The sequence below is a fragment of the Cetorhinus maximus genome, chromosome 24 (genome assembly GCF_964194155.1).
Source record: "Cetorhinus maximus chromosome 24, sCetMax3.hap1.1, whole genome shotgun sequence".
Classification (NCBI taxonomy): Eukaryota; Metazoa; Chordata; class Chondrichthyes; order Lamniformes; family Cetorhinidae; genus Cetorhinus; species Cetorhinus maximus.
In genome coordinates, this window is record NC_135902.1 from 18,498,272 (window position 1) to 18,513,084 (window position 14,813).

At 40.6% G+C, this 14,813-nt stretch overlaps 1 protein-coding gene across 2 annotated transcripts in view; it reads right to left on the minus strand.

Annotated features, from left to right (window-relative positions):
- tmem94 (transmembrane protein 94) overlaps nt 1–10,808 on the minus strand; it is a 105,129-nt gene extending 94,321 nt beyond the window's left edge. For both annotated transcript variants that reach the window (XM_078570786.1, XM_078570787.1), the window contains exon 1: nt 10,666–10,808. In XM_078570786.1, the coding sequence (XP_078426912.1) occupies nt 10,666–10,725 (60 nt within the window). In that variant the 5' untranslated portion in view covers nt 10,726–10,808. The remainder of the gene's footprint in view (nt 1–10,665) is intronic.
- Between the last annotated feature and the right edge of the window lie 4,005 nt (nt 10,809–14,813).

Genomic DNA, 14,813 nt, shown 5'->3' on the forward strand with positions numbered 1-14,813 from the left:
AGAAAGCATTTGATAGTTTGAAAACTGTATTGACTATGACACCAGTTTTGGCAGTGCCCAATTATGCCAAGCAATTCAAGTTGGCCGTTGACACAAGCGATATAGCCACTGGGGCCATACTGTTACAAGAAGATGAAGATGGAATTGAGGAACCAATAAGGTATTTTTCACGGAAGTTGAATGTACAACAGAGAAGATATTCAACGATCGAAAAGGAGACTCTGGGTTTGATGCTAGCATTGCAGCATTTTGAGATTTATGTTGCAAACAATTCGTCAGAAACAATTGTTAAAACAGGTCACAATCCTTCACAAATTTTGAGATCGAAGTGCAAGGCTACTCAGATGGAGTTTATTACTGCAACCATTTAATCCACAGGTTATACATGTGACTATACGAGAAAATCTAATTGCAGATGCATCGTCAAGAGTTTGAAGCATAAGGAAAAAGTAAAAACCTGGACACTGGAATGATTTCTGTTGATACCAAGGTTTGTATATATATTATGTTAATGCGTGTATCTGGTAATGTAATAGTGTGAGCATATAGACAAGTATGGGGGGAGTGTAAGATGGATTAAGAAAATGAAGCTGTCTTTTTAAATCATGATGCTTCATTTTCTGGTAAGAAGGGGGGTGTCATGAAAATATAATCATTCTCATAATATTGTGATTTATTGTAAAGGTAGGTTAATAGTGGGGTTTGGATTGCGTGTGCATGTGTGCGTGTATTTGTGTTTTATTGAATTGGAAACAGCTGGTCTGGAGGTTGAGTCTTCAGAAAGTTAGGTTTGAAATGCTAAATACATATACATGGCTGAAGTTTTAGAATGTGAGGTGTAAGGAAATTTGCATTATTAGATAAATTAGGTTTTTTCAAAGAGTTAATAAGATGTCACACCTAGCCAGAAGAAGCTAAGCCAAACAGTGTGTTTATTTTTCCCAAAGGTTACTGATTACATGATATGCCATAACATGAGACATTTTAGTCTAGTGGGAATATTTACTGTTATCATGCACGCAGATAGAATCCAGAATACAGTTTTGCTGGCATAATATACAATACGTATTGATTACACAAACTTGTAAAACTGATTAACAACATAAGATGTCGGAGAAGTAGGCCATTCGGCCAATCGAGTCTGCTCCACCATTCAATGAGATCATGGCTGATCTGATAATCCTCAACTCCACTTTCCTGCCTTTTCCCCATAACCCTTGATTCCCTGACTGATTAAAAATCTGTTCATCTCAGCTTTGTATATACTTAACAACCCAGCCTCTAAAGCCGTCTGCGGTAAAGAATTCCACAGATTGACTACCCTGAGAAGAAATTCCTCCTCATCTCTGTTCTAAATGGGCATCCCCTTACTCTGAGGTTATGCCCTCTGGTCCTAGACTCTCCCACAAGGGGAAACCTCTCAGCATCTACCCTGTCAAGCCCCTGAAGAATCTTATGTTTCAATAAGGTCGCCTTTCATTCTTCTAAACTCCAATAAATACAGGCCCAACTGACTCAACCTCTCCTCATAAAATCCCTCCATGCTCGGGATCAACCTAGTGAACCTTCTCTGGACTGCCTCCAATGCCAGTATATCTTCCGTAGATAAGGGGACCAAAATTGTTCACAGTATGATCTAACTAGTGCCTTGTATAGTTTTAGCAAGATTTCCCTATTTTTACACTCCATTCCCTACTCCATTCTACTCGTTCCATTTGCCTTCCCTAATACCTTTGAACTTGTATGTTAGCTTTTTGTGGTTCATGCACAAGGACTCCCAAATCCCTCTGTGCTGCAGCCTTCCGCAGTCTATCTCCATTTAAATAATATTCAGTTCCTCTATTCTTCCTGCCAAAGTGCATAACCTCACATTTCCCCACATTATATTTAATCTGCCAAGTATTTGCCCACTCACTTAACTTGTCTATATCCCTCTGTAGGCTCCATGTGTCATCCTCACCACTTGCCTTCCCAGCTATTTTTGTGTCATCCACAAACTTGGCGATAGTACATTCACTTCTCTCATCTAAGTCAACATATATGGTAAATAATTGAGGCTCCAGTACTGATCCCTGTGGCACTCCACTAGTTACATGTTGCCATCCTGAAAATGCCCCCCTTATCTCAACTCTGTCTTCTATTAGTTAGCCAATCCTCTATCCATGCCAAAAACTACCCTCAACACCATGGGCTCTTATCTTAAGTAGCCTTATGTGCGGTACCTTATCGAACGCCTTTTGGAAATCCAAATATATTACATCTACTGGTTCCCCTTTATCTATCCTGCTTGTTACCTCCTCAAAAAATTCTAATAAATTTGTTAGGCATGATTTCCCCTTCATAAAGCCATGCTGACTCCGCTTGATTAGGTTATGTATTTCTAAATGCTCTATTATATCCTTTATAATAGACTCCAACATTTTCCCAATGACAGATCTTAAGCTAACTGGCCTATAATTACCTGTTTCTTGTCTCCCTCCCTTTTTGAATAAAGGCGTTACATTGGCCGTTCTGGGACTTCTTCAGAATCTAAGGATTCCTGGAAGATTGCTACCAGTGCATCCACTATCTCTGTAGCTACTTCCTTTAATATCCTAGGATGCAATCCATCAGGTCTAAGGGACTTATCGGCCTTTAGTCCTATTAGTTTCCCGAGTACTTTTTCTCTAGTGATATTTATTGTATTTATTTCCTCCCCCACTTTTCCCCTTCATTAGAGTATTTTTGGAATGCTATTAGTATCTTCTACCATGAAGACTGAAGCAAAGTATTTATTCAACTCCTCTGCCATTTCCTGGTTCCCCATTATTTCCCCAGTCTCATTCTCTAAGGGGCCTCTCTTCCTTTTTATATATTTAGAAAAGCTCTTACTGTTCATTTTTATATTACTTGCTAGTTTACCCTCAAAGTTTATTTTCTACCTCTATTATTTTTTGGTCATCTTTTGTTTTTTTAAAACTTTCCCAATCCTCTGGCTTACCACTAATCTTTGCCACATTGTATGTTTTTTCTTTCAATTTGATACGGTCTTTAACTTCTTTGGTTAACCATGGTTGGTTTTATCCCCTTCCTAGAATCCTTCTTCCTCACTGGGATATATCTTTGTCGAGAGTCACGAACTATTTTCATAAACGTCTGCCACTGTTCAACCGTCTTTTCTGCCAAACTCCTTGCCCAGTCTACTCCAGCCAACTCTGCCCTCATTCCACTGTAATTATCCTTATTTAAGTTTAGCACAGTTGTTTCTGACCCAAGTTTCTCACTCTCAAACTGAATGCTAATTTCTACCATATTATGGTCACTGCTTCCTTGGGGGTCCTTTACTCTGAGATCATTTATTAAACCTGCCTCATTACACATTACCAGATTCAAAACAGCCTGATCCCTGGTTGGATTCACAACATATTATTCTAAGAAACTGTCCCGAATACACTATGAATTCTTATTTGTGTCTATTTCTGCCAATTTGATTTTCTCAATCTGCATGGAGATTAAAATCACCCATGATTAATGCACTGCCTTTTTTATATGCCCTCGTTGTCTCCTGATTTATTCTCTATCCTACAATATAGCTACTGCCAGGGGACCTATAGACTAGTCCCACCAGTGTCTTCTTCCCCTTGTTATTTTTTACTTCCACCCATATGGATTCTACATGAAGCTCATCTCCATATGTTGAAATGCTGGCTGTCTGGCAATTAATGAAACTGCGATTGAATGAAAAAGTCAGGTGTTCGTGCAAACCACAAGAATAAAACTCAGGTGATTTATGGCCATTTGAAGCTGGGAGTTATATCACCATCCATATATTTTACTGCAGATCCCAATATTCCATCCTCAATAAAATGAAGACAACGCCATTAACCCTTAGACTGTTGCAGGGCCCATTATCCCCAGCCCAACTGCTTTTTCAGCTGTCATTCTGATACTGGGACATACTCAAGTGCATTCACTTGAATATCACAGAGTGTAATGTTAAATGGAATCTCATTTCCTCCCTCTTTTCCTCATTCTTTACTACCTTTTTTCTTAAATTGCATTTTTCTCTCTATGGTTAATTTCTGTATCTCTGTATATTCATCTATCCATTTTGGAGGTGGAAATTTTAAAAAAGTCTTTTGATTGGCTTAGAACAAGTTGAAGCCAGTCAGAAAGCAGAACAATGATGAGCAGCAGGTACCACATTCTTCTGAGCCACAGCTTCACCATAGACTAGTCAAACTGTCTACATGTCCTATACCTCAGCGTTGCAAACACCAGCGGGGATGAACTCCATTGATGGCTGGGCAGAAGAAAGGACTTGTGTTTATATATTTCTCAATCACATCTGATAAATGACCAATTGATCTGTGCTGCTGATGTTGGTTTGAGGGAGGAATTCAATCAGGACACCAGGGGAACTATGCTCTTCAAATAGTGGTACGGATTATTTTAGGGCCATCAGTCAGACACATGGTCTAGCATGGCCTCCTCAGTGATGTGATCAAGAGCAGGATAACTAACTTTAAATTATAGACAAATGCCCTTAATATGTGATGAGCTCTGTTGCCTACCGTTTTACCTCGACGAAAATGAAAACGCAGCTTCAATGTGTGAGAATTTACTAACAACAGTGCAGAGATGTGAAACTTCTTTACATTCCTTCAGCCACAGTTTCAAGGGAGGGGAAGAAACTTTAGCCAAATATTGTCATGCTATCTCCAGACTGTAAACATTTGGTTACCGTTTCAAAAATATTACAATTTCAACAAAATACCCCTTGTTTTGCCTTTATTATAGCTTAAGAGATAAAAAAATCAAAATATAAAATCTGTCAAATTACAAAGACAGATTTCTCAATGATCATCTTCTAAGCTCCAAAAGATCAATTCTACGTCAAAGTTCTCACCCCTCCTTCCTTATTCTCTGTGCTCACCCCTAGTTAGCGAGCACTGACTATTCAATCACTATGAGCATCACAGCCCAGCACTATCCTGTTGCACTCGATACCCAGACACCTACCACCAAGGATCACTAGATAGTTCACCAGAGCAGTCGCAGATGCAAAACATTCAAGACCATTTTGAGCAAATAATGGGGAAAGATAGCACCCACCTGTCAGTCAGATTGTGGAATTACAGTGCGACAAGTTTACATGAGCAGCGCCCATTTAAAATGTGAATTTTTACAGATGACAAAATTAGGACAAAAAATACGACTGGAAAAAAAAGTGTGTAAGGCAGTGCAAGATTTTTTAATAGGATAGTAAATGGTAAAAGGCAGCTGGTAGTGAATAATAAGGCACTAAATGAATCAAGAGGTTCTAATATTAGGAAGCTGGGAGACCACAGCTTGCATAATAACATCTCAGACAGTAGACTATTGATCCAGTTGCCCTACCCACTCAGTTTTCCATGAGATTATTTTGATGCATTTCAAAATCTAATAGGAATCCTGCAGAAGGAACACATGCTGCCCTTTTGACAACCCTAAGTTCGCTGTTCTTCGCGTTTTACTCAGGACACTAACAATAAAGATTTTGCCCAATCTTGCTTTTTCCTTGTATTGTCTTTATGTTTAAACTGCAGGAGACACAGGTCACAAGGAAGCTAACCTTTCATCATTGCTCTGCCCTTTTAGCTGTGGCATTTATCCCATTCATTGAACTGTTTTACAACAACAGGACACTGACGAAGAAAGCAATACAAACTCTCCTGAAGGTACTAACTCATCATGTTGGGGATGGTTCCTCAGGCACCGCCTGCCTCTGAAGCTCAGATGGACAGAAGGGAATATGTTTAACACTAAACCATCAATAGATCTGGTTGTTCTTTATAATGCACTTGATCTTATTTGTACACAATGCAGCAGAAACGCAGCATGCTAGAGCTGGCATGACATAAATGAAAGGATAATAAAAGCAAGAGATAAATGACTGGTACTAAAATCATCAGGGTTTTCTGTAAAGCAACATAGTACCGCATATTATACAATTGTTTTTGGACACTGAACTTGGCGCAGTGAAGATGAAGTTATTTAACCAGTGAACCACAGAAAACATAAAAACAGAAAATTTATGGCCATCTAGTCTGTACCAAAAAGAGCTATCCAGCCAAATCTCACCTTCCAGCTCTTGGTCTGTAACCCTGTGGGTTACAGCTGCATATCCAGGTATTTTAAAAATACAATGAGGGTTTCTGCCTCTCGTACCCTTTCAGGCAGAGAGTTCCAGACCTTCACTGCCCTCTTGGTGAAAAAGATTTCTCCCCAGCTTCCCGTTATGTATGCCTCTGGTTGTAAACCTCTGCTAAGAGAAATAGTGTGGATAGGAAGAACCTATCTAGGCCCCTCAAAATTTCAAACATCTCAATTTAAATTCCTCACACCTCCATTGCTCCAAAGAAAACCTCAGTTTTTACAATCGTTCCTCATAGCTAGAAGTCTCCATTCCTGGCAACAGTCCCATAAATCTTCCCTGTACCCTCTCTAACACTATCACATGCTTTCTGTAATGTGGTGACCAGAATTGTGCAGTTTTCTAGCTGTGGCCTAACTAGCATTTAATTCAATTCTAGCATAACCTCCCTCATCTTATAGTCAATGCTTCAGCTAATTTAAGAATCCTGTGCGCCTTCTTAGCTTCCTCATCTACCTGTCCTGCTACCTTCAGAGGTCTGTAGACAAGTGTTCCTCTACACTTCTCAGTATCATGCCATTTATTGTGCATTCCTTCGCTTTGTTTGCCTTTCCCAGACGCATTACCTCAAACCTCGCCAGGGTTCTTCCCGCAGTCTATAGCTTTCTTCCTCACTATCAACCATTTAACCAATTTTGTGTCATCTGCAAACTAAAGTCACTCTCTCTACATTTAAGTCTAAATGATTGAGATATATATACGCCACAAAAAACAAGGGTCCCAATACTGAGCCTTGCAGAACTCCAATAAAACGGCCTTCCAGTCACAAAAAACCACATCAACCATGATCTTTGCTTCCTGCCATTGACCCAATTTCCAATCCAATTTGCTACTTGCCCTTAGATCCCATGAATTTTTGCTTTTCTGACCAGTCTGCCATGTGGGACCTTGTCAAAAGCCTTGCTACCCTCATCGGCCCTTGTTACATCAAGTTAATCAGGCATTATCTTTCCTTAACAAATCCATGCTGACTATCCTTAATTAATCCATGCTGACTGTCCTTAATTAATCCATGCTTTTCTAAATGATTTGAACTTTCCTCAATTTTTCCACTAATTTTCCCACCACGAAGGATACCAATACAACAGATCCATCCCAATTAACCAATCTGCAAGAATTTAGACAGCTTCATCCATGGCAAACACATTCATGACGAACTTAAACTAAACGTTCATTTTCTTCCTTTGTGTTCATTCATGGAATATGAGCATTTATTGCCCATTTCTAATTGCCCTCGAGGTGGTGGTGGTCTGCCTTCTGCAGTCTGTGTGGCATTAAGTTGGGAATTTTCACTCAGTAACAATGAAGGGTTGACAATATATTTCCAAGTCAGCGTGGTGTGATTCAAGAGGGAAGCCTGCAGGTGATGGTGTTCCCATGCTGTTCTTGTTCTTCTAGGTTGTAGAGGTTGTGGGCTTGGGTGGTGCTCTTGAAGGAGCCCTGGTGAGTAACTGCAGTACACATATTGCACATGGCACACAGTGCGATAGTGGTGGAGGGAGTGAACATTTAAAGTGATGGATAGGATGCCATTCAAGCGGCCTGCTGTGTCCTGGATGATATCGAGCTTAAAGTGTTCTTGGAGCAGCACTCCTTCAAGCAAGCGGAGAATATTCCAGCACACTTCGACTTGTCTCATAGATAGTCAAAAGCTTCTGGTCAACATTGACCCCCAAGATGTCAATGGTGGGTGATTTGACAATGATAGTGCCGTTGAATGTCAAGTGAAGATGGTTACTCTGCCTCTTATTGGAGATGGTCATTGCCTTGTACCGGTGTGGCATTATGTTACATTCCACTTTTCAGACCAAGCCTAATTGTTGTTCAGGTCTTGCTGCATACAGGTACTTACTGCTTCATTATCCAAGGAGTTGTGAATGGAATGGAACATTGCACAATCAGCAGCAAACATCCACACTTCTGACTCGATGGAGGGAAGGTAATGAATTAAGCACCTGAAGTGGTTGGGCCTAGTACACTACTCTGAAGAACTCCTGCAGCCAGGCCCTGGGGTTGAGATGATTGACCTTTGACAACCACCTTCCTTTGCACTAGGTATAATTCCAACCAGTGGAGAGCTTTCCCCCCAATTTACCTCAAGTTTCTTTAGGACTCTTTGATGCTGCTCAGTTAAATGCTGCCTTGATGTCAAGGACAATCACTGAAAATCTCTCCACTGGCTGGAATCATACCTAGCATAAAGGAAGATGGTTGTGGTTATTGGTCTATCATCTCAGCCCCAAGGCCTCACTGCAGCAGCTCTTCAGCGCAGTGCACAAGGTCCAACAATCTTCAAGGGCAGTCACTCTCACCTCACACCTCTAGCATTTAGCTCTTTGTCCATGTTTCGACCAGGGCCGAAATTAGGTCTGGAGCTCAGTAATTCTGGCAAGGCCCACAGAACATCAATCAGCTAATTGGTGAGTGAGTAGCACTGGCAACAACTTGCATTATTTTGTGATGTTTGAGAGTATACTGATGGGGCAGTAACTGGCCGGATTAGGTTTTACCTACTTTTTTTGCTCAAGTCAGCTTGACAAATACGTGAATAGGATGGGAATAGAGGGATACGGACCCCGGAAGTGAAAAATGTTTTAGCTGATGGGCAATATGATTGGCGCAGGCTTGGAGGGCCGAAGGGCCTGTTCCTGTGCTGCACTTTTCTTTGTTCTAAGTCATATCTCGGCAATTTTTCACATTGTTGTCAGATGCCAGTTTTGTAGCTGTACAGGAACACTGTGGCTAGGGACATGGCTCATTCTGGAGCACAAACCTTCAGCACTACAGGTGGGACATTGTATGGCCCATCACATTTGTTGAATTCTGTGTGCTCCGCCATTTCTTGATATTATGAGTGTGAATCAAACTGACTGAAGTCTGGCTTCTGTGATGACAGCAATCTCAGCAGGACATTGAGATGGGTCATTTCTTTGGCATTTCTAGCTGAAGGTTGCAAACACTTCCACCTTTCCACTTGCTTGAGTGCTGGGCACTGCCATCAATGAGGATGCCTCCTCCTCCCATTAGGTGTTCATTTGTCCACCACCATTCGCAACTGATGTGGCAGGATTGCACATCTCATCTGTTGGTTATGGGATCACCTGGCTCTCTTTACTGCATGCCACTTCCACTGTTTAACATGCAAGCAGTCCTGTGTTGTAACTTCACCAGGTTGGAACCTCATTTTTAGGTATGCCTGGGCTTGCTCCTGGCAAGCTCTTCTACACTCCTTATTGAACCAGGGTTGATCCTCTGGCTTGATGGTAATGGTAGTGTGAGGGATATGCCAGGCCATGAGGCTACAGGTTTTGATTGAATATTATTGGGCCACAGCACCTCTTGGATGCCCATTTTTGAGTTACTTGATCAGTTCAGAATCCATCCCATTTAGCGTGCTGGTAGTGCCAACATTATCTGTTTACTGGAATAACAGTATCACAACGCTTTTTACATGAAAGGGTGCATGAAGGGTGGAAAATGATTTGTGTAATCATAAATATTCTATCACTTGAGTAATTACATCAAATTGATGGCTTTTTTAAAAACATTAGAAGCAAAGGCAGAAATTAAAACAAAGTGCTAGAAATACTCAGCAGCATCAGTGGAGAGAGAAACAAAATTGAATACGATTCTTCATATCGGACTCGAAATGTTAACTCTTTCTCTCTCCACAGAAGCTGCTAGACCTGCTGAGTTTTTCCAGCGCCTTTTTTTTAAATTTCAGATTTCCAGCATCTGTAGTATTTTGCTTTTAAAAAAGCAAAGGCAGTCCTATTAATCACTAAACTAACTAGTCAAATTGCTACAGTGGGTTTCAGAACTTAATGAAAGATCCCTCTCAATTGTCACTCTGTGAATGATCTTCCCCCACCTAAATAACCAACATCCATAGTACAGGAATCATTAGGACTAGGATTAAGCTCTGCTGCTACAAAGCATTAGGTACTCAATATAGTTTAAAAAAAAACTGCACGGGGCTGTTCATATTTGACTGCCTTTTACTGGGAAACATAACAGGGAGGGGAATAATGCTCAGTATAAAATTTAATTTCACCTGCTAGTAATACAATATCTTCTCATACAAGCTGCTTCTATCTAATGTTTACCAAAAGCATTGTCTAATTACTTTTTAGTGAGGGCAATATCCATTAAAATATGCTTCTTCTAATATCTTAACATAAGGTAACATGCAAAGTCATTTCTGAACAATCTCTCTAATTGTACAGGAGCAAACAGCATATTCCTGACCATAACTGCATCATTCTTGTCACCCTGTTTATACATAAACAGCACAAACATGCCTTGACGATATTCCAAAACAGCTTAAAGCAATGGGGAAAAACATTTCCACTGACATCTCTGAATCACTATGTCCATCTTAATTCTCAAAAAAGGTCAAGGCAATGCTTCATGCTGCAAGGAAATATACTGTCCCATTATGAGGATTTGCGAGTCTGGTCCTGCTAAATACAACCTAATTCAACACTCACTTGCATCTTAGTCCACCTCTGGGGCTTTGTTGCAGCTGATTTTAGATCTTTGAAAAGCATCAGGTCCACTGTAGGTTGCAGATATAAAGACACTGATAAGGCAGCTTTCTCGTGCGCTCAGCCAGAACTGCCAGGCAGAGATAGCTCTGGGATCACAAACACAGAAGCAGGCGTCAACATTTCGTGCTGCTCCTGGTCACGTACGTGATAGGCTCCTTACCAGCTACCTAGCATAATGGAGCCATCGATAAATTTAGCATACGCAGCACTCTGGTGAGGAGTTTTTCTGCAGCTGAAGGGTACCTTCCTGCTGCTGTACAACACCTTTAACTCTTTGGACAAGCTCACTCTTCAAAAATAGGAATACATTCAGTTTTAATTCAGGACTTCTGTATGGGGGAGGGAAAGATGAGAAAAGGATGTATAATAGGTTTGAGTGAAGGAGTCAGACTTTCTCAAATCCTAATTTTAATTGCCAGGTTAGCTCAGTTTGTTGAGTCACTAGTCTGGCTCAGATAATTAGGGGGTTCAAACCCCACTCCAGTACATGAGCACTTAATCATGCCAGTATGGAGAGTGCACATCATCAATGGGTGTTGCCTTGTCTGCTCCAGTAAGTGGTATAGATCATGACACTATTCAAATAACAGGATAGTGTTTTTCAGGCACCCTGGCTAACTTTCCCTCCTACACTCAACACTGAAGAAAATCAATGCTCAGTTGTTTGAATTCTTGCTGTGTGCACAATGACTATGTTCCCCTCCATAACAAGTCACTACACTTCCAATTTATTCATTGCACATGAAATTCTGAATTAATTTTGAGAGCAGTATATAAATGTATATCTTTATTAATCATATACTGCCTTTAGACAAACATGAGCAAATTTTAAGTTTATCCATTTGATATGACAAATGTAAAATAGTGAATTAAAGATAAATTATTTTTGGCTAATATTTGAAGATGACTAGCTGATCTCTCATAAGATGCATACAGGGAATCAATACCAAGTACATTCTTCAGGCAAAGGGGCGACAAATGGATGATGGTTTATGGACATAATTCAGCCCCCCTTTTAAAGTCATGCCTTCTGTTCTTGTTTTATATTTTCATTGCAAACTCTTATGTCCATACCTACCATGGGACTTGCCTGTGCAAATTTGAGCTGGTGTAATTACACTTTCCTGCCACAGCGACAGGGCAGCCAGGCTGACAAACACGTCTCAGTTGGTGGGGAAGATGGTGGAAGAGGCCAGGCTTTGAGACGGTGGGCTGGGGAGGAACGATCCAATGTCAGCAAAATATTTCAGCAGAAGCTGAAGGCTAAATTAGCTATCTCAGTACAATGGTGCAGGGAATGGGCCAAGGCCAGTTAACTGACTGAGAACATCCCAACTGAATTTGAGTAATATCAAGGGTGTACTTTAGAATAAACCAGATTACATTGCATGTTTATATACATATTAACTGTCATTGATAATTGACTTCAAATGGAGCTCACCATTCAGCTGCATTTGATTATTAGGAGACAGCATTGCTAGCTCTGCACCCGGAGGTTTGTTATGTGTAGGCATAGACTGAGTAACTGTGCCAAAGCTGACACAGCTTCCGTTTCTGGTTACATAACTTTGCTACATTTAACAATGTTCAGGTCCATGGCACTGGCAGATAAAACATAAATTGTAGATACATGTGGACATTTTTTATTGGATGGGGGTTTGATTGACAGATGGGAAGCAAAGAATTGGGATAAACCAGGCATTTTCAAATTGGCAAGCTGTGACCAAAAGAATGCTGCAAGGGTCAGTGCTGGGGCCTCAGTTATTTACAATCCACATTGATGTCCTAGATAGAGAGACCGAGAGTAATGTATTTAAGATTGCTGACAATACAAAGCTGGGAAGGAATGCAAGCTGTGAGGAGCACACAAAGAGGCTGCAAAGAGATTAGACAGGTTAGGTGAGTGGGCAACAAGGTGGCAAATAGAGTATAATGTGGGTAAGTGTGAGGTTATTCACTTAATAGAAAAGCAGAATATCTTTTAAAACTTGTAAATGTTGATGTTCAGAGGAAATTGAGTGTACTTGTACAAGGAACATAGGAAGTTAGTATGCAGGTACAAGCAATTAGGAAAGCAAATGGCATGTTGGTCTTTATTACAAGGGGATTGAGCTGGTCATTAAAAGCAGTAAATGACGGAGTGTCAATCCCAAAAATCCTCTACCCAATTTCCTGCGCAGGTTTGCACCTTCAAAGAACGAGATGCAAAGACACCTCTCATCATCCCATGGCAAAATATGCTGGTTCTCCAAAGTGCTTTGCTAGCATAAAAGATATAAAGTGAATGAACAGGCAAATGAATAAGAGATAAAAACAAAAAGCTAAAAGCTACTGCGGATGCTGGAAATCCAAAACAAAAACAGAATTACCTGGAAAAACTCAGCAGGTCTGGCAGCATCGGCGGAGAAGAAATCAGTTAACGTTTCAAGCCTTCATGGCCCTTCGGCAGAACTGAAGCATAGTTAGAAGAAGGGAGAAATATAAATTGGTTTAAGGTGGGGGGAGAGAGAGACATTGAGGGTGTGGTGAATAAGAGACCAGCTTAGAAAACTGTACGCAGTTTTGATTACACTCACTTCAAGAGAGAGAAATTGATAGAGTCCAGGTGGGGAGCTGTATGAACGGTTCACTAAAAGACATACAAATTAAGACACGCACAACTTAGACAAAAAGTGAACATGTAACATGATCTAAGTTTTTAAAAATACTGCCAAGACAAACATGTGATCAAGTTAGTGAATGGTGATAACACCATTAACAAATTTCATCTTTTGCCCCATTCACTCAAAATAATGGATAGAACAGGTTCCAAGAAAAGCTGTTAAAATACAGATTCATAGCTGACCCAACATCATACTTCACATCACACAATGGTTCCAGAGATCCTAGTACTGTGGAAACGTCATGTGCCAGGTACAATGCCATTGCTGAATAACGTAGGGTCTTCTAAAACTGACTGGCTGGAGTAATGGCCAAGGTACGTGAAAGAACTGGAGAATAAAGGTTAGGTTGTCATGAGTTTTGTGCTTCAACTGTGGGCAGCTGATTTTTTTTTGCGTGTATAACTGGACATAGAATACTTGCTTCAGGAGGGAAGAGCCAAATGCCTGGCTCATCTAATCATTTCCTCATGCCTTTCAAATTGTAAAAACCTGGAAATATTTGTGATGCTAATTCTTGCACCTAGAATATTTTCATTCTGGACAAAATCAAAGTTTACTCACATTAGCTATTTTTACATAAAACAATCTGAGCTGCAGGGCATTCAGACTAAGGGGAAGCATTTGGGGATCTGCGCAACATTTGAGACTGTTTATATGCATTAGCTCAGCACGTGAACTATAAGCAAGTTGTTTTTCTGGGATCAAATGTCTAACCGGCGACATTCATGTGATTCTCCCTCGCCTTCAAAGGCCTCTAGCTTTGTACACAGATGGGAATTGAATCAGAAAAATGCATTTCCCCACTTTGCTACTTCGAGTAGTAACCCGATATATAGAAAAGCTTGCATCGGAATGGTGCGCACACAACCATCTGAGCATCAGCGAGCTCCTGTTTACTGAGCATGCTGCATTACCGATTCTTACAGCCTTGCTTCTAAAAGCCTAAACCCTGTATGACCCTGAATATTAATTAAATATGCAGGAACTCATTTGAGATTAGTGGGCTGTGAGGTGAATCAATTAAAACATTTTTTCCCATAAATTCCTAGGGCTTTCTTTCAAAATTGAAACCTCCAGCCCTCTGCATCAGGATATGTAATTCCACATTGGTTCAGTTGCCAGGGAGCTGCAGTGTGAATTAAAGGAAAATCTGCAGTCTCATTTACTAATGGATTTAAATTGCCTGTTACCCTATTTGATGCCAAATGCACAATATCACCTTATGCTCTCAATTTGTGGACACTTTTTCCATCTTCCCTCTGATTCTTCCTAGGGTTACAGGTGTCATTAGCACCTCCAGTATTGGGCCTAAGCTGCTATTCTTCATGAGGGGGTGGGCACCACAGTTGAACTTGATATGGTTCTTTTCCAATGTTAGCAAATAGACCCTTTTACTGAGACACCTTACCTCCAGCAGGATTCCCT